The sequence below is a fragment of the Uloborus diversus genome, chromosome 10 (assembly GCF_026930045.1).
Source record: "Uloborus diversus isolate 005 chromosome 10, Udiv.v.3.1, whole genome shotgun sequence".
Classification (NCBI taxonomy): domain Eukaryota; kingdom Metazoa; phylum Arthropoda; class Arachnida; order Araneae; family Uloboridae; genus Uloborus; species Uloborus diversus.
Window position 1 is genome coordinate 3,000,965 of NC_072740.1, and position 24,339 is coordinate 3,025,303.

General features: G+C 33.0%; 1 protein-coding gene across 1 annotated transcript in view; it reads left to right on the plus strand.

Annotated features, from left to right (window-relative positions):
• The window catches only part of LOC129231217 (tissue inhibitor of metalloproteinase-like), an 86,056-nt gene extending 65,750 nt beyond the window's left edge, over positions 1-20,306 (plus strand). Inside the window, exons 6-7 of the mRNA XM_054865473.1 lie at positions 13,512-13,633; positions 16,992-20,306. Of these exons, the coding sequence (XP_054721448.1) occupies positions 13,512-13,633; positions 16,992-17,201 (332 nt within the window). The 3' untranslated portion in view covers positions 17,202-20,306. The remainder of the gene's footprint in view (positions 1-13,511; positions 13,634-16,991) is intronic.
• The last annotated feature ends 4,033 nt before the right edge of the window (positions 20,307-24,339 follow it).

Below are 24,339 nucleotides of genomic sequence, written 5' to 3' on the forward strand. Positions count from 1 at the left end.
TCTCTCTACGATATTAAGCTATCTGTTTATTTATATGTGTAATGCACTTTTATTCTCTTAATTCTGCTGCTAAATTCAAATGATACTCTAAGGGATTGATTAATCGTTGAAGATGGAAAAATTGAATTTCGTTTTGGCTACCACTACTTATTTATTCATCTATCTATTTATGTGTTTAGCTATTTATTTAATTTTATTTATTTTCTTCAATTTATTTTATTTATTTATTCATTGCTACAGACGATTTTCGCACCATTTTTCGAATGTTAAAAAATTATTAAGACATTTTAGTGTTTATTCTCAAGTTTTTTTTTTTTTTTTTAATTTTGTCATTTTTACTTCTTTTTACAAAAAAGGAAGTATTGTATTCGCGAAAAAATTTTCACCCAAAATCGGCCTTAATTTCCATTTTTCTCACCCTTAATTGAATGTTGAGTTTTTTTTTCCTACCCGATCACACGTGGATATGTGCCTAGGAACGTACAGGCACCCAAAATATCCATTTTGACGATCCCCGAGTTAATTACGACGAATTTTCTCGTGACGTCTGTATGTGTGTATGTATGTCGAATAACTCAAGAACGGAATGTCCTAGAGAGTTGAAATTTGGTACGTAGACTCCTAGTGGGGTCTAGTTGTGCACCTTCTTGTTTGGTTGCATTCGTATGCTCCGAAGGGGGTCTTCTGCCGCTTTTTGGGGGGAAATCATTGTTAATTTCGATGTAAAATCACGTGGTGTTATAATTTGGCGGACACTTGGCGATATATCGCCAGTCTTTTGGTCGCCAAGTTTTGTCGCCAACTTGGCGATTTTTAAAAAAAAAAATTTCAAATCTGGTTTCAATTTGGCCATTGTTGGTGATATTTAGAGAGTAAACTATTGAATCATATTAAAACTGCCAAAAATGAGAAAATTACATTAAATTGGAGTAAAAGGAAGTGATGTGATGCACACATCAGCTCGTTGAGATTAATAAATTGACCAACTGTAACCGTAGCAATTATAATACAATTTAAGAATTATTAATTACATGATCTCAGATTTTCTTACCTAGGTTTTGGGAACTATATAAGCTCAGTTTTGGGTTTTGCGAAAAATCCAATTGGCAGCCCTAGTGACTATTGTTTGTTAATTTTCGCACTTTAATTTATAAAACAATTGCATCTCAGGACAAAAAGCACATTTTACATCTATAACTGAACACAACTTATTGTTATAATACTTGTGTATTTTGACTTCATAGCAGATGTCTCACTCCACAAAGTAATTCCGTTGACTAGTTATCATATTTTTATAACAAAATATGCACCTATTTTTAACTTCCGTGTGTCCGCTTGACGTAAGCTTCCTAGTGTTCACTGAACACCCGATGTTCATTTACAAGGTTGTCGAAGAAAGATATGTTTTTTTTCTTTTGCCCGAAGAACCGAGATCAGGTTTCATTTGTAATAGAATACCATGATTCTGAAATATTTTTCACAGAGAAGTGTATAAATATCTTTTATCAAAAGGATAATCAAGCCATAAGCGTAGACAAAACTAGTGAAGGAAGTAGACTAAATGCTACTAAATATGCGATTCCAAAATATAACAAAATGGGAGTGGATACCTCTAGGGTTAGGCTCTGATAGAATAGAACAGAAAGTATTCTAAAGCCACTCCTTTATACTTGAGCGCAGCAAAGTAATGATAATAACAGTTCTTTCCTCTTTTGGAGCTTAATTACCAAGTGCAAACCATTTCATATCAAAAATCTGCTTTTGCTTGGGAATAGAGAGAAAAAAAACGGTAGAGAGATGTTTTTTGGTCTATAATTATGGCTCACATGGATCTTTAGAACAAATATTCTATATTTATCAAGCCTTCTATTTAGTAAAATGGCTGCATTAAATAAATAAAAAGCTACAGATATCTATTTATTACCGCTCAAGGTGAGTTCTATGCACACTTATTAATTTTAAGACGAAGGAGGAAAAAAAGAGTTTATATCAATGAAGGAAAAATCGGTTTTATATCAAAACAAACGCATGCCGATGTTTTGTTATTTTGAAATTTTTATTCTCTAAATTACAAGTAAAAAGCAAAGTCTCATGTTAGCACGTGACTTTTAGCAAAAGTGTTAATGATGTTGATCTTGAAAGACGGGAAAGGTAATTTTCATACACTCATTAAGTTTTACTTCATTCGTGGCTATAACACAAAGCTCCATGTGATAAACGATAGAAGCGTAACACATAAAAGTAAGGAATGGGCTGATTTCTCTTTGGTGAATTTTAACGCAAAAAAAAAAAATATAGATGTTCCTAAAATTCCGAAACATGGTCTTCGGTTCTCGGTGCACATTTACTCTTTCATACACTGATGCTTTCGAAATGTAACCGGAGTTAATCGAGTTTTAGGTGTTTGATTTTGTTTCAGTTATTAATCTATTTTAAGGAAGATATACTGTCAAATATGCATTTAAATTAGAAATGTAATTTGTTTGAGTAATTTGTTGATTTCATTATTTTAATGAATTATTTTGCTTGAATCAAGGTATTAAGTCTTTACAGTTCATATATTGCCTCCTTGTCAACAATTATATTTTTTCATTGAGTAGTATTATTTTAGTTTGGCGACTTTAAGCTTTTATCTTACATGTAAAAAAAATTCTTAATGAAAACTGCGTGCTTTTTTGTTTTTATTGTATTTCTTATGTATCCATTGTACAATTTTTCCTCCATCCTTTTGTATTCATGCATTCATTAAAAAAGGAGAGGTGATTTAATTCATCAAGCATAAATTAAATTTTGCTTTACTCTTTAAACTTTTCTAGTTAAATTTTGAAGAACGTTTAAATAGGAAACTTAGGGATCTACCATAGGATTGTAGAACAATTGAAGAAATAAAGATAAAAGCCCTTTTTCATTATCATCGCCGATTAATATGTAATTTGATTTTGGTGGCTTCAACTTCTACTCTCTGAATTCATTTATTTAACGGAACACAAAGCTTTCCAAAAATAAGCCTTTGAATGATAGGACAGGGCATGCTTTTTCGTTTTTTCTTCCTAACGAAATAGGTAGTAGTTATAGAAACGTGATTGTACCAATTGCAGTGGGCAGAACCAGCGATGCCATCAGCCAAGTAATAAATTAGGCTTAATTGCATTTTTCACGATTTTACTTTTTTGATTGTTTCTTATCTTTAATTGAGAAACTTCAACGTGATACACCACAATCTGACTCGACTGTTTTAAGATCTTATTATTACATTATTTATCATTTTTTTTAATATAAAGGTAACGTTTTTTTCGTCACGAATTTTGAGCTATCACCTACATGAAATCCGGAATTACACCCACATTTGAAATGACGTATCGTTATTCTCATTTTAATTAAAAGAAACACGGATCAGTCGATTTTTTAATTAAGAAAGTTATCTTTGTTAGATTAAATTGTTCGGAGGTTTTTTTTCCCCAAGTTTTTGAAAAGGACTTTTCACGATTTCTATTAAAACAGAAGCAGTTTTTCGCTTTGATATTTTATGAGAGCGCTGTGACAATTTGAAACTAAGATATAATTTTACCTCGTTAGAAAACAGTAAGTTACAGCCCAATAAGCCATGGCTATATGCAGTGCTATTTACCGTCAATACCGGGCTGTCGGTATAATGCATGTATTGAGTAAGAACTTTTTATTCCAGCGTTTCACGCACTGGGGTTGGATCCGCTTCATTTGTGTTTTAAGAGATATATATATATGCTCATTTCTCTCCTTTCAAAGAAATAAATGTTCGTTTTCACTGTTGGGTGATCTTTATTATGTAATCAGAAAATGTCAGTTAGCTGTAGGAGAGTGTTGTACCTTGAGACAATTTTCATATTTTAATTTTTAACGTCAATTATTTCAACCAAATTTAAAATCTAAAAGTCACATTGAAACCCCCCAACATACTTCTATGCAACATATTTTTTAAAATTCAGACAGTTTGAAAATAAAATATTGCCAGCCATTTAAAGTAAAAGTTTCAAGCTGTCCCAAGGTACAACATCTTATTGTACCTTGGGACACATCCTGTTGTACTATGGAAAAGTCTTCATGATTCAGGAAAAAATACTTGAACCAATTTGGCACCAGAAAAAAAATTCCATAGTAGTGAATTAAATCATGATTCATTAATTATAAATAATTAATTATGAATTATTATCTAACATTAAATGTGTTTAAAAGACTACATAAGATTAGAACATTGTTCCATGTTCCTAAACATATCTTAATTATTAAGAACCATGTATATATTGTACCTTGGAACGTGTCCTAAGGTACAAAATGTTTAGCTATCCCAAGGTACAATCACCACGTTGTTCAAGAAAAATCAAAATGGTCAATCAGGATGCATTATCATTATTATTTTCTCATAAGCAAAATTTTTATAACAAATGAAATTCGGCTGATTAAATTTACAAATACAAAGACAGAAAATGAATTAAAAATGAAGAAAATATTTACTTTGGAGTCATGAAATTTTCTTTCTCTCACAAAATAGTCAGTTTTACTCATTTGAGGCTGATTTTTACTATGGCACCATTTAGTGGCGAAGGTTACTATTTGAGATTACAAAAACATGGCTGCTAAAAATAGATTCTTAAAAATTAGCAGTGTCCCAAGGTACAACTCTCTTCCCTATATACATTTACATACCATGATGGTAAAGACCGCATAATCAGCAATCTTCTACAACTGTAGGTTCTAAGATCTAGAACAGCGTTTATCATCCCCTTGTTCATTCGGATCTCCAGTTTCTCCGGATCAAATTTGCAGACTTTAAAAAAAAATTATATTCACACAAATAATAGTTTTAAATTATATTTCTATCAGTGCGGAAAGCATTTGCTTTTTATTTTGATTAAGTGAACAACTCCTCCTGAGATCAAGCAATGACAGCAATTTAACAAGCAACATGGCATACTTAGAAAGTCAGTTCCTTACCACTGCAGCTGTGCTATAATTTATTAACTGTTTAACTGAATAATACAGTAAAACCTGTGAAGTTGACCACCCTTGTAAGTTGACCACCTGTCTAAGTTGACAGCTTTTTTCAGGCACGGAATTAGCCCTTATCATTTAAATCAACCTCTGTAAGTTAATCACCTGTTTAAGTTGACCACTGAAGTAGTGCACCGCAAGTGGTCAACTTACACAGGTTTCACTGTATAGGGTAACGGTACCACACACAGTAACAGAGACGGGTTCAGTAACATACAGTCTTAAGTTTCGATTTTAATAATAAGAGTTTTAGCCTTGTAAAACTGAAGTTGCTGCGACCCATGAATACGGTGCAACCATCTAGTGTTATCAAAGTGAATTTTATGAGCCAGTTGGTATTTACAAGGCAGTGGTGGAAGGTTATGAGCAGCTATCACGAGGTCAGCTGGTGTTTTATGTTCATTTGAATTTAATAAGGCTTTAGCTCCAAAAATAAAGAACTTTTGCACATTTTGGAGAGAAAAGGGGAATTTTGTCCATTACTTATCCTTTTTTCTTACACTCTGTTACTGGACATCATCAGATTTATCGGTGTCTGTTAGTGGGGATCAGACCTTTTTTTCGAAATTGAGCAAATAAAATTACAATTAACCAATTCAGAGGATCCAGGAGCAACCAAATGTTAAATGAGATGTAGTTACATGAAAGAAAAACAGTTTAAAAAGTCTAAATACATTAAAAGGCTTAGAAAATTGAGTTAACCTGAGAGCGATGTCTTAAGCATGTCTGTTACTAGTGCCGTTACCCTATGTGTGAAACAGTATTAATTTTGTTGCACAGCATTGTTTTTTACTGTAATAAAAAGTGCGTCAGCTTATTTAAAGACTTTGTTTTTCTTATTTTTCATACCACTAGGATTATCCGGATTTTCGTTTATCCGGATTGCCTTTGGTCGCAGTTAGTCCAGAAAACCGAGGTTCCGCTGTAATACAATTAAGGTAAAATGTGACTGACATTAGGCAAAACTACAGTTAGGTGTAAATAAAATATTTTTCCAAGCATAAAGTTAGACGTAAAGTTGGCAATTCGTTCCACTAGTCTAGTTTCGTTGACTGACATAACGTTTTCAATATAGGCCGCGAATTTTCATCGGTGGCTGACAGTAATGCAATAGGAAAGATAATTGCAAGATTGTATCGTTAATGTACTTAAATCTTACTAAACAAACGCTTTAATGGATTTTGTTGAAAAAAAAAAGAAAAGGCTGTTTTTCAGTACTCTTCATTTTGGGCTCGTAGCCTGACCGGGAATTCCTCATAAATGTGGGTGGTACCTAAAGACAAATGGGACTCGTAGGAACAGCGTGTTTCGTTTTCGCACAACCACTGAAACATGCTTTGCAGCAAATAAGAAAATGCTTTTACCTTGTTTTTTCGACATTTCTTGACCATTTCATTTTAACCTTTGAGCAGGGGAGGAAGGTTACTGTGATCTCCTAAAAATTCCCTTATTCGGCAAAATTTGGAGTTCCATCCTTCAAAATGACCATCATTCGGAGTGCCATGTGGCAAAGTGAAAATGTCCGCCTTCCCAAAAGTTAAATCACTGCCTTTGAGCATATTTACGAAACTAAGAATTAAAAGTTCGCTCGTTATTTCTCTTTTCATATAGTTGTTCAGCAAAATATTTTTGCTATGGAATTATGTAGTCAGTCATTTAGTGGAAAGACTCTGGCTCACTCAGAGTTTTTGTTATCTCGATAGCATTTATGAAATTAGTTCTGATCTTTGACCCGTTGAGCTCGTGCGAGATGAAGAATTCGTGATCCATATTTCTTAATTTTAGTTCCTCATAGGGGTAGTTATCTGAAGGGTAATAAAGTCATTACATCGTTTAGTACTAATGTATGAGTAGAAAGCATGCCCTGACACACCTACATACTTTCAAAAGTTTTATAGCTTGTACTAAACGTTTCTTGAGAAATAAATGCTTCCATACTGCAAATGTGTTTTAAGGATAATAACCAATATGTCTTAAGACTAATTAGTGTATTCGTTGCTTTTGATTTGTGACATACTTTTACAGTTAGGACATGGTAGAAATTATTTTTCATGTCTTGTAAGTTTATTTGTTCTTCAAAAAATTAGCGACCGGGATCGGATCAAGAGAAATCAAAAATTCTAGATAAAAGAGGTAGTCAAAAATGACTATCAGGAGACAGAAATTTAGCTCTGGCTTGCAACATGTTCATTCTTATAAAATGAGTATTACGTATGATATTTTTAACTACATTGATGTATTGAACTTTATTCAGCCAAAATCGCACTAGCCAGAAAATACTATGTATTTTTTAAGACGTAATATAGTAAACTTTTATCTTTATTGTGTAATCAATAATACTGTCGATTGTATTTTTTGCTCATTAACGTTTTGTATTAATACATAGCTAAAAAATAATTTCTTTACTTTCTCATTCGACCGCTTTCGAGATGAATGGCATTAAAGAAGATGAAATTAATTTGAATTCAGAAATTTTGAATTAAAATTGTTTTTCGCAATCACGAGATGACCCTACTCATTGGACTTATTGTTTCTAGAAATGACTCCTGTCCCCCTAAGCCTGCCTTTCCTCCGGGGGGTTACATGTGTATAATTGGGTATGTGTGTGCAGTCGCACGTGCGTGCATGTGCAGGCTTGTGTGTGTGCGTAGACCTGCGTGTATGCACTTAGTCATGTGTGTATGTGTGTAAGAGCTTGTGTGTGGGAGTGTGTATGTGCGTAACGATGCGTGTGTGTAGGACATGGACGCAACCGACCAGGAGCAACGCATTTCGGGGGACAGTGCTCAGGACCGGAGGCCGTTGGGCGGTGGTGCTGCAAAAACCTCTAGTCCAAGCTGAAAAAGGAACCACAACGCCAAGGACCGTCAAATGAGAACAATAAGCAATCGTGATTGCTCAATAAGTATTTAGTGCTCAAAAAATGCAAGATTCATTTGTGACTGCTATAAAAATGGCTACCTGTGATGGATTCCATGTGAGATTATTAACTACCAAAATAAATAAATGAATTCAGTAAACTGACGTCGGTTAAATGAGGTTCTGGTTAAGAGTTTCGGATAACCAAATTTCTACCGTATACTTGCTGGTAGTACGTTTCATAGCAGCAAGAGTTATCACAGACAGCGAAAATAAATCGTGGGACAGTCGTAATTTCATTGAAAAATGTGTCGTGCTAAAAATTGATTCCATCGAAAAATCCATGGACGACTATTCCATCGAAAAATCCATGGACGACTCCTGAAATTGTAAAACTCCCTAACCAGGGATGCCTGAATTTTTCCGAGTGGAACTCCAAATGTTGCCGAATGATGATAATGCTGCCGAACGATATTCCAAATTTCACCGAATAATGATCATTTTCCCGAATGAAACTCAAAATTCCGCCGACTGATGATTGTTTTGCCGAATAAAACTCCAAATTTTTGCTGAATAATGATAATTTTGCCGCATGAGGAAATTTTGGGAAAGTCACATTGAAGCGCGCCCTGTCCCTAACTCCAAAATCCTCCGCAGCTCTGAAATTTCCCAGCCTGAATGAATGTGCTTGTAGCTATTTTCTTCATGAACAATGGCACGCTATGCTAAATCTGAAACAAAAAAACTGAAGAGCTAGAGCTAAAAATAAAACTAAGAAGAATAAAACGGTCAAAGAGTAATAAGCATCAGTCACGTATAGCATTATGCATGCAGGTGCAAAACAAATGTGCAGTTCCATTCACCACCTTCTTCCGAATCAATGCACAAACATAAGCAAGCTTTCAAGGATTCCCGTTGTTTCTACAAGATGCTTGAATGCGTAATATCGGTAGCTGAAGAATGTCGTGTACAAACAAGAGCCTAAAGGTCACTATAGGAAATTTGCTTAAAACAGTATTTGATTTCGCTTCTTATTAATGACGTAAGTAGGGGAATGTGGGGCAAAGTGAAATAGTTAAGATAACTTACCTTTTTTAAAATGCAACAAATTGGAAATTTGTATTTAAAATTAAAGTACACATAGAGCAATGTATTTTGTAATAAAACGTGCATTTTAACCCAAAAAAATGAAAAATATTGTTTAATTAGTATCTTAAAAAAATGGAAAAATTCCACTTTTTTTCTGATGCAGCAAAATGAAATATACATATTCTAATAAATCATGTTCTATTTGATTATTAAAAATATTTTTGGACAAACGAATCGGTAGAAAGGAATAAATGAATAGAAAGTGCAACGATACACGAATTAATAATTGAGTAAGTAAATTACTATACAAGATTAAAATTGTGGATGAATAAGAAAATATGTAAATGAAAGAAAAAATTTGAATTATTTAATGAAGGAATGAAAAGTAAAGGAATTAGAATTAATAAATGAATGCGCGAGTGATTTAATATACGATTGAATAAGTATACGAATTAACTGTTTCAATTGACTCCGCTTGTACTTGACTAATTTCTACAAAACGTTTAAAATAAACATAAGCTTGATATTAAATAAAAAAGGGCTGATGTGTGCATCACATGACTTCCTTTTACTCCAATTTGATGTCATTTTCTCATTATTGGCAGTTTTAATGTCATTCAATAGTTTACTTTCTAAATATCACCAACAGTGGCCAAATTGAAACAGATTAAAAAAAAAAAAAAAAAAAATATTTTTTAAAAAAAGGCCAAATTTGTCACCAAGTTGGCGACAAAACTTGGCGACAAAAAGACTGGCGATATATCGGCAAGTGTCCGCCAAATTATAACACTACTTGAGTTTACATCGAAATTAACAATGATTTCGCCCCAAAAAGGGGCAAGAGACCCACTTTGGAGCATCCGAATGCAACCAAAAAAGAAGGTGCACAACTAGACCCCACTAGGAGTCTACGTACCAAATTTCAACTTTCTAGGACATTCCGTTCTTTAGTTATACGACATACATACACACATACACACATCCATACGTACATACAGACGTCACGAGAAAACTCGTTGTACTTAACTCGGGGATCGTCAAAATTTATATTTCAGGTGTCTGTACATTCCTAGGCACATATCCACGTTCGGTCGGGTTGAAAAAAAAACTCAACATTCATTTGGGGATGAGCAAAATGGAAATGAAGGCCGATTTTCGGGTGAAATTTTTTTCGCGAATACCATACTTCCATTTTTTGTAAAAGGAAGTAAAAGTACTGTACTGAATATTATTATTTAAAACGTTGAAAACAGTAACTCCATTATTTTATAACAAAAAAAAGTAATTTTTGTCTTGCGACAAAAAAGAGCAATATGAGAATAAATATTAGAAAAATGCTTTTATTATCATATTCTTTGATCTTTAGAGGTAACTTTTTCCTGATTAGAATAACCTACATGTGTTACTACATGGTTAAAAGATTACCAGATAGGTGACGTAGAAAACTGAGTAAATATTTCACCATTTCACTTTGCCCCTCTATTTCACTGTGGCCCACATTCCCCTACTTATATTTTCATGGTGATTGCAGGGCTGCCGATAAGGGGGAGTCATGGCGTAAGTTGCGAAGTTGAAATTCTTAAGGGTTACTTTTAATGGGGGTTTAATTTCACTTTGGGGGTCGTGTCCCTGAGCGGGGAGTTTTGTAGAAAGGAAGTGTAGCGCGTCAGCGTGTTTGGGAGGGATGGGTACCCCTCGTAATTGTATAAAAAATCCCCCATGTAACAGTATACTTCAAATTTCATTTACGCTATGATTTTGATTGATGAGGAACTTTCACAAAATAATTTATTTTAGACCTGCGGTAAATATTTATTTGTACAGTACAAAATGTCAAGGATCTGAGACATCGCGAAACTCACGAAACAGAAAATTATGTCTGTTATTCAACGTGTGCTATTCAAGTGTGTTATTTCAAACTATTTTGTTACTTTGTTATTCGATACTTTTGTTATTCGATATCAAAAAGGTACTTATTAAGCCGAGTTTTCGGGACTCGATTGCAATCTATGTGTTCCACAAAAGCTATTAAAACTGGCAGAAAGCGCACTCAATATTTAGAAGAAAAAAACATGAAGAAAACTCCATTATTCTTTTCGAATACATAAAAAACTTTTACTCATTTCCGCACAAATAACTATAATTACGAAACGGACGATATTTTATTCGGAAAGATAACTCTTTCTTTTCTTTTAATTCTTCGAGTTTGTTTTTTATTACTTTTCTTCATGAAAATATCGTCTGCTACGAATCAGAAATTTAACTTGATTCAATTTCAATTCTGTGAACAAAAAGCGCAGACGATATTTTAAAAAAGAAGGTAAGCCTCGTTTTAGGATAAGAAATTTAAAATTCATAATTAGGGATGTTTTAGTTATCCCTCAAACTTCAGGTAAAGTTTATATTGTGCAGCTTTTTTAAGGGCTTTAAAATTTTGCAAAAATCAAAACAAATATGATTTTTTTTTTCAATGAGATGCTCGCAAGTTATTGATTTTGTATAAAACTGGAGTAAAATTCTTGGAATACTTTATTTTCGGATGAAAGGTAGTCTGTGTTCTATTCTGCATCCTTGACAATGTGTAGGGGAGACCGGGGCAAGATGATGAGCCGGGCAAGATGACGAATGTCTTAATTTTTCCGTTTTCCACTAAGAAACAGCTTCAACTTTATACTACTGGATCCTCTTTTTTGCTGGTCGTTCATCAATACAGTCGAACTTGTGTATCTCGAATTTTACGGGAGAGAAGAAAAATTCGAGATATAGAGGTTTCGAGATACAGAGGTTTTGAAAAAAGTTCTCATAATAAGTAATTGGAGCAATGACTCGAAAGAAACTTTGGAAGCAATTTTACTAATCAACAATGTCCCCTTCCTCTCAGTTTCCGAATGGATATAATTGTTGGAAAACTTGCTTCTTGTACATAAAGTTTTAATTCTGGAGGATAATGTGACTGCTTATATTAAGAAAAAAAATTTTTTGTCTCCAAAATCCAGTAAATAAAGATCGTTGGGGATCGAATTCAAAAAAGACACTTTAGTCGAAATTCGAGGTATACAGGTTTTCAGAAATTTTCATTCGGGACAAACATGGGGGGAAAACATTGAATTCATACTTTATGTGCAGGGAAAATGAAAAACTTCGACATAGAGAGGTTTTCGAGATAGGCAGGTTCGAGATAAACAGGTTCGACTGCAATATAAAGACGCTGAAATAGTCGTTTTTTTGTTAGTTCTGAAGCTCTGATTGTTTACCGCTGCCACGTTATAACTTTTATACATGTGTAAATAAGCTCTGCTACATATACAGGAATGATAGATCGTTTTTCTTTAGTATTTATGAGTAACTTTGTTTATATACTGCCTATTACCATGGATCAACGTCAAAATCCTTTCAAACAGGCAGTCTGGGGCACGATGACGGGCCGAAATACGGGGCAAAATGACTAGATTTCTTTTTACAAGTCCTGCTTGTAAAGAGGAATATTGTGACTCTCCAACAGAAAAATGGATCCAATGCTGCGGTGCCAAGAGTGGTGGCACGAGGAATGTTCCAATTATGAAAATGGCATTTTTATTTGTAACTATTGTTAGCTGCACAACTAAACAGTTCAACGCTACGCTGCAATGCATTACCCTTAATTTGATACTTTGTAAGACGTAAAAACACAGTTATTATTTGTTAAACTATCTAGTACATACAAAATATAGAATAATTTTCAACCTTTTTCAGTGTTGTCATCTTGCCCCAATGCCGAAGTCATCTTGCCCCAGTAGTGGGGCAAGATGACGATTTGTTAAGGTTATGAAAAAGCAAAAATATCCTTTATTTATTTTATTTTAAAACTTAAATTGTAATATATTTAATACTACAAAGGATTATTCTAACAGCTCATGTAAAATCAATCTTATTATCCTTAAAAATAAATTGATGAACAATAAAATTTTTTAGCATAGTCATCTTGCCCCGATTACAAATATTCATAATGATCGTTTGAGTAGGTAAAGCGTGAAAGAATTACAAACAAACAAAGTTACTTTCGCATTTATAATACTAGTAAGAATAATAAGTTAAAGCACGCTTGCAATCATCTTTTTAAATCTTCATGCGAAAATGTAGAGTTAAATGGAGAAGATTTGCTTTTAATTTATTACTGTTAATATTGTCTTTGACTCGTATAAACTTAGTTTGAGTTGAAATAAAATTTCATTTCTATTATACGTCTCTTATGCGTATTTTTAGGTTAGCGTATGAGTGACAGATATGACTGTATTTTAAAAATGCTTTCATTTCATATAAAATTATTTTTGCTTAAATATGTTTTGTTTGTTTTATTGGATCTTTATTCGAAATTTGAAAATGATAACGTATAGAGAATAAATGCTTTCGACATTCGCATCCAAATCCATTATGATTGCCATTATGCAGAAAATATTCAACGCTCTATATAAAACGTGCTTTTTTTTTTTTTTTTTTGTAACGTGTGATTTAGTTGATATTTTGCTTAAAATATTCATAATGATTTGCTTTTCCAGGTCGAATAAGAGGTGAGAAAGCATTCATATCTTTGTGCCACTTCGTCCAAGAATGGAATAAATTATCTGCGAAACAGAAAAAAGGATTTCGAAAGCTCTACCAACAAGGGTGTCGTTGTCGGGTAAAGTTCTTTTTATTCATGTTTTTAATGCCTTTTAGTAGAAATATGTAATGGTAAAATGATGAATGGTTATAGAATTTTTACCATTATTGCGTATTGATAGGCTTTCCAGATTTTAAAAATATTCAACCGAGACACTGGAATTATTCCCCCCCCTTCCGCTTTAAGAGCATTCAGATGGTTACACATTACACACCCCTTTTTATAGTATTTTAGATGGTAGTTCATCCTCAATGTTATGAATAAATAGTTACTAAGTATGAATCTAAACCAATGGTTAATAATAAATGACACAAACACAGATAATTTTAAACATTTTATTTCCTACACATTAATATTTATAAGTTACTTTAGCAAACGAACTTTTGAAGAAGATTTTGAAGAATAAAAAATTGAATAATATATACACCTTTTTGGTTTCAATCAAATATTTTCCAAGTTTTTGAGCATCAGTCGAGCTTTGGTCTAGCATGCAGAAAGAATAATCTGTTTTTTACTAAGTCGAGTAAATTTTGTGTTGAACGTTTTGAAGCTTATTGTGAATAAATAATACTTAGTTAAGAAAGAACAAATATATAAAAAGTAGCAGAATTTTATACTTTTTTGAGAATTGTATTTGTATGAACTGAAATGTTATTAATTTTTTTGAACGTTAAAAATAAGTTCAAACTTGGCAACGGGGCAAGTTTACGCGTCGACGTCGGAGCACCTTTACGCAAGTTCTTACTGTGTCTTACTTAAACGTGTGAAGAGGATTTTCGCCCCTTCTTCTTTGTCACATTTTTCATGTATCAACTTTTGGAGAGGGAGAGAATTGAAGAGACTATGTTCATTCACAACACACACAAACTAATTTATTTTCTACACACGGAAACAGTGTACATGATGGGCAGCCAATTTGCCCTTTTTCCCGAATAGCGGTCAAGAGATATCCATAAATTTATCCCGCTATTCGGTCAGGAGATTTTTTTTTCAGTCATGCCTTCATAGCTGCCTATAGCCATATGAACTCAGGCGCTCTCATGCATCTGCGCAGAAGTCAATCGCGTAAAGCCCCATTGCGCAATTATGGAGATCCCGAGTTATTAATCTTGGGATCCCTGTCTAGTTTTACGCAATGTAACCACGTGGAGCATATAATTTCTTACAACGTGCTCCTGACACTTTTTTCGCTCCAAACTGTCTCAAACCTTTTTAGTATTGTCTGGCTATTTATATTTGAAAATTACTATTTAATTTTAAATTAAGTTACACATTCGTATCTTATAGCTTACAATCATATGATGTCTTCATGTGTCTTCATCTTTCTCTTTATACGCTATTCAGTCTGAAATAAATTTCCTTTATTTTAACGATGATAAGACATTATGCTCAAAACACTAACAGAACCACGTTAGGTGTCAAAATAAATATGCGTGAACATGCCCCGTGTCCGGGGCAAGTTTACGCAATCGACTTGGACTTAAAAATATTTTTTTTACAGTTAAAAACCACAAACTGAGAAGCAACTAAATGTACCAATTTCGACTCCATTAACTGCTTCATAAAACCGCAATGTCTAAAATTTTCAAAGTTAAAACAAAAATTAGAGAATTCATTGAGGAAAAAAAAAAACGCGTAAACGTGCCCCAGTCTTCTCTACGTAAATAAAATCTATTTTTGGCAGCCTAACTTTTAGCTATTGTCTTTTTGCTTCTAAAACCTAATCAAGTTACATCTAGTTTTAAGATGCACTAGATAACGTTCAGTCGATTTTCCTTAGTTTAACTCATTGAGAAAATATTCTTTAACTTTAGTTTTAAAATAAAACAAATGAAACCAATTAAAATCAAAGTGCTTAAGTTGAAAAGTCGAATACTTCTTTTCATAAAATTTGAACCGGTTAATGGACCCTGGTCACTTTAGCCCCATTTTTGTTATTCAAGTAGACAACATCTATTTTGTGATTTCGTACATTACTTCGAGAAAGATTGCTACTTCTATGTAGACTGTATTCCCGTTTAATCTACAAAACCTCTATTTTCGCTACCTTTAGTCTTAGGGAACATACTTCCCATTACGATCATGGATATGAAATAAGGAAGATATTAACAGTTTGAAGCGAAAAACCAAAACAGTGAAAAAATACGAAATCGAACTTTTTATATAGGCTCTAAGTCCTTCGGTTCGTATTTAGGAAAATCACAAGTATAACAGAAAACAATTGTAACAAAAAAAAAATTGGCATTAAAATGATCAATATTTATCGAGATATGAAACGAAGCGTTTTGTGAATTATACCACTTTACTCTCGTCGTTTTCAGGGGCCACATATAGCAGCTTAATAAGCCTAATTTTCTCTCCTTAAAACTGTAGGAGTTTTTGTATTACGTATCGAAATTTTTACGTGCCGTACTACAACATTTATTTTAGTTTTAAAAAAAGCAATGAAAAGGGAAAATATATACTGGTTTTTTGTTTCAGTAATTTCCAGAATCTGTTCCTTTAGTTGGGCGATATGTTCCCTTCTCATTTTCAGCACAGTCCCTTAAACTTCTGAATTTGAATATCTCCTTAAATTTTGATCGTAAATGCTTCGAATGTTCTGTGTTCGAATTCTTTTTTTTTTTTTTTTTTTTTTTTTTTTTTTGCGTGTGATTTCCCTAAACATGAATGGGAGGATAAAGGGACTATATAAAAAGTTAGATTTCGTATGTTTTCGCTAACCTTCTTCTACTTCAAATTCTTAATATTTTTAAGTCTACGCATTATTTGGATCCTTTTTGGAATTGAAAGCATATATCTAGGCGAAAATAAAGGCCTCATAGGTTAAATGGGGCACGCTGTATATTACCAGTTAAGCTTTTACTTTCCGTTTTTCACTCTCAACGTAGCACAGTTCTACGCGGTGAGTATTTTAGTAAACATGTAAATGCTACATGTAACTTAACTAGGGGAGAAAATACACAAGAAACTACAATAATTTTTAAGAAATTTAGATTAAAAGTAAAATCCCGATTTTAAATCTTATCTGATAAAAGTTTACGTTAAGAAAACGGAACAATACAAACGCAAATTTTATAGTTAACTGTTAATATAAGTTTTAATAAATAACTTAGTATGTATGCTAAAAAAGACATGTGTAGTAGGAGATCAACTGTTTAAGTTAGTTTTTCCTAGATGGCGTCAATAAAATTAGTACTTTTTTATGCAGTATTTCAGTGGCCCCATCTGTGAAATGATGATCTAGGTTACGCACTTGGTATGAATGTACATGAAAATATATTTTGGGAACAATTAGTAACAAAATTTATGCTATTTAATATTTCAGAAGTCGTCATTTGTTTTATTATATTTATTTTTTTCTTAATCTTTTTAGGTGAGAATGCCAGGTTACGTGAAAAATCCCAGAGAGCCATACTGTACTTGGGAAACTTTTAGAGGAAGAAATGATTGTCAAGCACTGTACTCACTATGCGTACCGTACGTGCAAAGTTTCAACGGTACTGATGAATGCTCATGGGTCAGTACCTCTCTATATCGCCGATGTATGAAAGAGCGGAAATACGAACGAGAACTGGAGCCCTAGACGAGAACTCATTCATTATGCTAACTCTGAACTCTATTTATATTGCCTCCTGGGAACTTTCTTCGACTTTGAGGCAGATCTGATGTTCTTGCATGTGATGAAACATTCATATTTTTCGTTGAACAATTTTTTCATAAGCAAATTGATAATCATTCATTTTTTCAGGGGAGCATCCGAAAAGTGAATTTGTTAAAGTAGTGACGCTCACATATGCTATCACATTCTATCTTTGGTTATGCATATTTGCTACATTTTGAAAAAGTACCTGTATAAAAAAAAACTGCTTCTTGTGTAACATGGGAGTGATTATGTGTGGAGGATACGTGTAATATAAGGGATCTGTTCAATTTTTCTGTGGATGAACTTTATGTATATGTTTCATATTTTTTTTTAGCATAATATGTCTTTAACCGATTATCTTATATTTGTACACTGAACTTCAATCAAAACTTCGTTTATGTAACATACAAATAAATCATAAGTAAGGAAAGTTTAAGATGCAAAACATCTTACTTTTATGAAATTGTTTCTCGAGAATAAGACCCTGGCAAAAACTGCTAACTCCACTACATAGAGTTACAAGTATCCCCATTGTTACAAGCATAAATTATTTGCTGCCAAAAAGGTACGCTTTTAAGTAAAATCAAATTCATTATTCATTTTAAGCGTTTATTTATTAAATCATAACTAAAGATTTCATAGTGAAACTTACAACATACGGATATTTTAAGTTTTGAAATTAAATATATATTTTTTAATTAAGTGATTTTAACTACAAATAATTTTTGTAAATTTCGATGAAACCAAAACTTCAAAGTGCTTTAATGGATGGCACAATTTAAACACTGTAGACTGCTTAACATATTCAAGTAACAGTGAAGGGGAAAAAAACAATTTTCTATGAATTTTTTTACATTTTCTTTGAGCTGTTTTTTTATAAACTAAATCATTTTTTTTGTTCACCAACCTCACGCTTACTAAGTTGACTCAGAAGAGTGATACTGTAAATTTTACTTCAATGACACTTCACTCTCACCATGTATTCTGAGTTCTACATGTTCTGATTTTTAATATCTAAAACGGTTTTTCGCTTGATTTTTAATGAAATACTTAAATGATATCACTATAATTTTTAAATGCTAGTTTATAAAGCATATATACAGGATAATAAATTATGCTGTTTAATGAAATGTTTTTACAAGCAATTTTGAATCGGTACGCGAACAATTTTGAGTGATAATCGAATTTCACTTGAAATTCTGTCATGAATTTTACTTTTTGAACTGAAGTCGAACGCGGAATAGGAAATTTTCAATGAGGAGAAATTCGACTTTCACTTCCTCCCCCAAAAAGTTTCGATTTCACGATTTTTTTCCCTTTTGAAATACATCCTTATTTTAATAAATATGCATTTTTCAAGTCTTATTCGGAGTCATGTTTAGAATAACGAACAAAACAATGTACATACATTATTCTAGTTGTTAACCCTCCTGTAGAGTGGTTTCTGGTCAACATATATTTGACCTCGGATGGTTTTATAATGTTCGGGTTGAAAAAGGAGACAGTCTTAGATTCGGCAACGAAAAATAGAGTTATCGGCAACAAAACTCGGCTTGTCTCACCCCTATTTTAACACATGGAATCGTTTTAACATCGTAAGCTAACTTAACAAAGACAGAGTATAATTCTTCGAATATGTGCCTGCCAAGTTTGACTGCTGTCACTTTTTTAATGCGCATGAGCAGAAACTGCTGAGGTTCAGTTATAACTCTGGTTAAACATTATTTTTATTTGATTTCAGGAACTTATTGTGCCACTGTTTGTTTCATCACTGTCATTTTTTTTTTTTCATTTTACGACAAAAATTAATCACTCGTTCATCTTCGTTTATCACCACATGCTTTCAACGAAGTCGCTGGCTTGACAGAGTTATGATATTGAGTTGTAAATATGATTTAACAAGATATGACTCGAGCAAAAGATATTGTTTTCCATTGCATCTTGAATCATAATTGTAATTAATGCTGGAAATAACAAACTATGTTAAATATATTTATGTTATCATTTTTGAGATTCGTTGGGGTATAATTGTATACATTTGTACATAGTTTTATGTTGGATGCACATTTCATATTAAAGGGTACATTTGGTTAGTGTTTTTTTTTTTTTTTTTCGAAAATTGTAAAAAAAAAATGTAATATCAGTAGTTTGTGTGATTGTCTGATGCATTTTACGAGGTCACCACGGATGTAAAGTTTCTTTTTACTATGATGTAAAAACATGCAATTTGTGTATGTGTGTGTGTGTTTTTTTCTTTTATCTCATTTTCAATGTTTTGCTCTCATTCTCAGATGAACAGCCACTGTTTTTGCATGTGACCGCAATTTTTTTTCAAAAACATTTATAAATGTAAATATGTTATTAACAGGTCACTCGTACGTGTTAGTTTTTTTTTCTCCGCTCAAAATTGTTGATTGATTCATTAAAGGAGAATTAAATATCTTTAGTGAAAGGTGATTTAATCAGACCGAATTACAGTTACCTGTACAATATCAGTTTGTTTAATGAAAGTAGTTATGTTTTTCCATTATTTTCAACAAACTTAAAACTATCTCAATTGCAGTAAATGAAACTTGAGGCTTACAAAGGAGCCTATACTATGCCTAATTACAAGTATCGCTACTATATCGATAATTCTAAAGTTCATTTTATTGCTTATACGGAAGATCCCAGCTTCTGAATCTAAAATCTAAACTTTTGTTTCATTTGATTAATTCTGTATGAAATTTTAAATTGAGCATTTTCAGCAGCAAAAATATGTCATTAACAGTTCACTCTTACTTTTCAGTTGGGATTTTTTTCACTTCAATCTGATGATTTATTATTGTCAATCAATGTAACGCGTTTGCAAAGGAATAGGAGATTATGAAATCATCTGTAGTTTTTCTGTGATATGTCTTTAAAACAAAAGTAGATTTTACAGCGATTGGATTTCATTCAGTGCTGTAGCTCATCTTATGTGTTTTACTGACCTCATGTAGATATGAATTCAGATTCACCAATGTATTTTTTTTTCTTGGAATATGAATAAATTTTGATACTTAACAAAAAGCACTGTTCATTTTTTTAAGATACACAGCTGTAGGAATTTTTCTGAAAGGTTACGGTCAAAAATATTTATTTTAGACTCGGTAACGTTGTGTACATAAAAATAAACTGGTTACCTAAAACTACAGTCGCCTTATCGGAAAAATCATTCGCCCACGGAGAGTAAATTATGCCATTTCCCATGTATATTATATTCGGTAGCCATACACCAGTGGGTTCCTTTTCCCCAGCTTAGTAGCAGCGCAGAAACACTTTAACTGGCAAGGCCTATTATACGTCTGTCACATTCCTTTGGATGTTCTCCAAAATAAAGTCCTTTTTAGATATTTTTCTATTTTAGGAAAAGAAAAAAGTCACAAAGACCCAGATCCGTTGAATAAGGAGAATGGTAAACAGGAAGGAAATGGTCCTGTAACATTGAATGTACAAATCTTCGGTTAAAGTTTGATTTAAGGTGAAAGAGGGCAACTGGCTACACACCATCCTTATTGTTAAACGACGGTTTGGTCTCACAAGAGCCATCACGTGTTCGACGTTTTTGGCGGGCTTTGAAGTTGAAGGTTTACCTGAGTGAATTTCATCTTCAACGTGCTCCTTCCAAAAATGATTTGTGACTGCGAAAACTTGAACACTTGATAAGGCATATCTCTCATAGACCTGTTTCAACTTTTCAAAGGTCACAAATTCCTCGAGTTAAGCACAAAACTTGATGACATAACGTTGCTCCGAACTCCGCTGTTCTATTTTCGTAACACATAACTGAACTAATAGCACTCTCAAAAATCACGTCATGGCTGTGTGAAACTGAAGTTCGGACAGTGCAATGTGCATGAATGTGCATGTGCAAGAGATAAACACACCTATCGGACAGCAAAACATTTCTGATTGCTCGCACTGTTGTCAGTCCCTCTACTTTTCGAACAAACTTCGAATGTATATATATATATAAATGAATGTTTGTCTGTATGTCATCCATGAACTCAAAAACTACCCGGCAGATTTGGCTGAAACTTTCACCGTTTGTTATTTTTGGTACTGGGAATGTTTATAGACCAGTTCGAAAAAAATCCGATCGATAGTTCCTTTTCTATTCCAATTTAAGTCACAATCCATTGGATAAATACGAATAAAATTATCGGCTGCAGAAATTAATTCGCGTGAAAGATCTCATTGATAAGAAGTTAGCTATTGCCATTTTTCTTGAGTTTGAACAAATAAATTCTTTCTTTATTGTTTTATGGCTTTTCATGCAACGTTGGGATTCAAAACTTTTTCTATTTGATATTTTTAGCGATTGATTGATCTTGCAAACTGCGTGAGTACAAAATTTGAGTATAGTCACGGCTTCACTTGATACCTGGACCGATTATTATGAAAATTGCTATATATATATGTATTTTTCCACGGAGAAGGTGCATAATATGCTCATTGAAGCCACTCGCCACCAGGTGGCACTGCAGAGTAGCAACTTCTGCCCCGTTCAACCGATTGTCCTGAAAATCAGTATAACGATGTATTTTTTTGTTGGTGTAGCAACGCGCGTCGGGTACAGCTAGTATATATATATATATACAGGGTGTTCGTTTTAAACGGCAAGACCTTTATTTTCGCAACCGTTAGCCCTAGATGTATACTTTCAATTGCAAAAATGTAAAAATGTTCAAAATCAGATGCAGAGTTAAGATATTGGAGGTTTGAAGCAAAAATAAACTTAAATAAAAAAAATACAAAATTTAACTTTATACGGACCCCATGTCCCTTAACTTATATTTAATGAAGTAATCTCAATTGAAAAAATAATTCCAGCACAAAAAGTTTGAAATTAGTACACCCAATATTCACCGAGATATGAAACGCAGAGTTTTGTGAGTAACACCACTTTTCACACGTTGTCAATAATACCTTTTGAGGGGAAATGTAGCAGTGAACAAGGGTTTAAAATTACATGAGTGCATAGAGTGTGATTTTTCAGATTATTCGAGGTTTTGTTGTGTTTTTGCATATCACGGCATAACATTTGCATTTATTTTTGAGCAGCAATAAAAAATATAAATACCTAATTTTTCTTACCTTGACGACCTGTCATTCCTCTAAAAGAGTGATAAGTTACAATTTCATCTTTTGAATGGTCCCTTAAAACTTTAAACTGGACTATCTCCTTGAGTTTTGGTCGCAAAAATGAAGGTTTTTTGGATATGAATAATTTTGAATGCAGATTATTTCCCTAAATATAAATTAGGGGACTGAGGGCCCTTATAAAAAGTTAATTATTTTATTTTTTGACTTAATTTTATTTTCGCTTCATACTTTCAATATCCTAACTCTGCACCTGATTTTGAAAATTTTTGCAATTAGAAGTATACATCTAGGACTAACGGTTGTGAAAATAAGGGTCTTGCATGTTAAAATGGAACACCCTGCATACATAATCAATAGATATACACAGGGTGTCCACCGAAGTCCGTTGTCACACCAATAATCTCTGAACGACAAGAGTTATATTCATAAAAGTAAAGTTTAGGTATAGTAAAGCTGCCATGAGCTACATGATGAAGTAGCTTACAGCGCCACCTAGTGTCAAAACTCAGAGTTAGCGTCCTTATCTCAGAAGCTACATGGGTTACAGAAAAAAAGTGCATTACGAAATTGTTCAGCGACATTAAACTAAGAAAGAATGAATATCTTCCTCACAGGAAGGTTAACAATAGTAGGCGCATGATGCACCTTTGGTTTAATCGCGTTGAACAAAGTTGCACTTGTCGGAAATGAGCGTCATCCATCTGTAGTGCTCAAACTGGTGAATTTCAGTACGAATACACATCTGGACACAGCACTACACTTCCCGTTGCATATTGTACAACCTGGCAGGTGACACGATAGCATAAACAGACGTAATACGGTTTCAAAGTTTTTGCAATGTTGGTAGATAATTTACATACACTTGTTGTGTGATTATTCTTACCAATAAATGCAAGGCCGTATCCAGAAATTTTTTTCGGGAGGGGCCCGGATTAGCACATTGCCCTAACATACACACACACACACATAGTATATATAGACACACTAAACACATAAAAATGTTAACATAGAAGACTTTTTGTCTCGATTTTTAATGATTCCACTGTTTCGACTGTTGTTATTTTAATTTCTTATTATTTTTCTTATTCACCTTGTTGTGGTAAGGATAACAGGAGAGTGTCCCTTTAAGTCGGATGTAGAACATCCATAATTTCAGGGGGTCCGGGGGTCTTTCCCCCGAGAAATTTTCGAAAAAAAAATCTTTATTTTGAGTCCTTATATTAGGTAATTGAGACTACAAAAATATGAAAAAAAAATAGGCAAAAAAAGTCTTTTAAAAGTTATACATTCTTTTGCAAATCAAGATCAAGCAAAATAAAAATTGCTTGTTCGACAAATCATGGAACTTAATGGACAGAGAGGAAAAACGAGAGAGGAGAAAAGGAAGCACTTCGTCATCTGCTCATATCGGCTTTTAGAGAAATTTGTTTTTGATCACTTTTTTTTTTTTTCATTAAATGCCCTACAGTATGAAAATTGTACAAAATAGTTTAAAAGAAATGGTGTAGATATTCAGAAAATAAGAACGGGAGAGTAATATTCTGGCCATTTGGACAATTCATTCTTTATTTTCTTAATAAGATACAAAATTGAAGAACTTTTCAAGGAATTTCAAAAACTTAAATAATTTTCAAAGACTCTCGAACAGTTGAAATTATTTGAAGCTCTTTATTCACACTTTTCAGAAGTTGATTGCAGTCTTGCAAAATGATTATAACTTTGTAAGACACATCCGTTTTAAGTTAAAAATAAATGCAACGAAATATTTCTTGAAACGAACTTTTTTTTTTCAATCACAAGTAGTGCAGAAAATGAAAGAGAATAGAGTAAGTGTTATTTTTTTTCTCATACTACAGGTATTAACAGTATGCAGTAGAAGTAAAAAAAAAAAAAAAAATAAGCAATAACAAAAGAACTTCCATGATACTGAATTCGGCATTAAATAAATGCA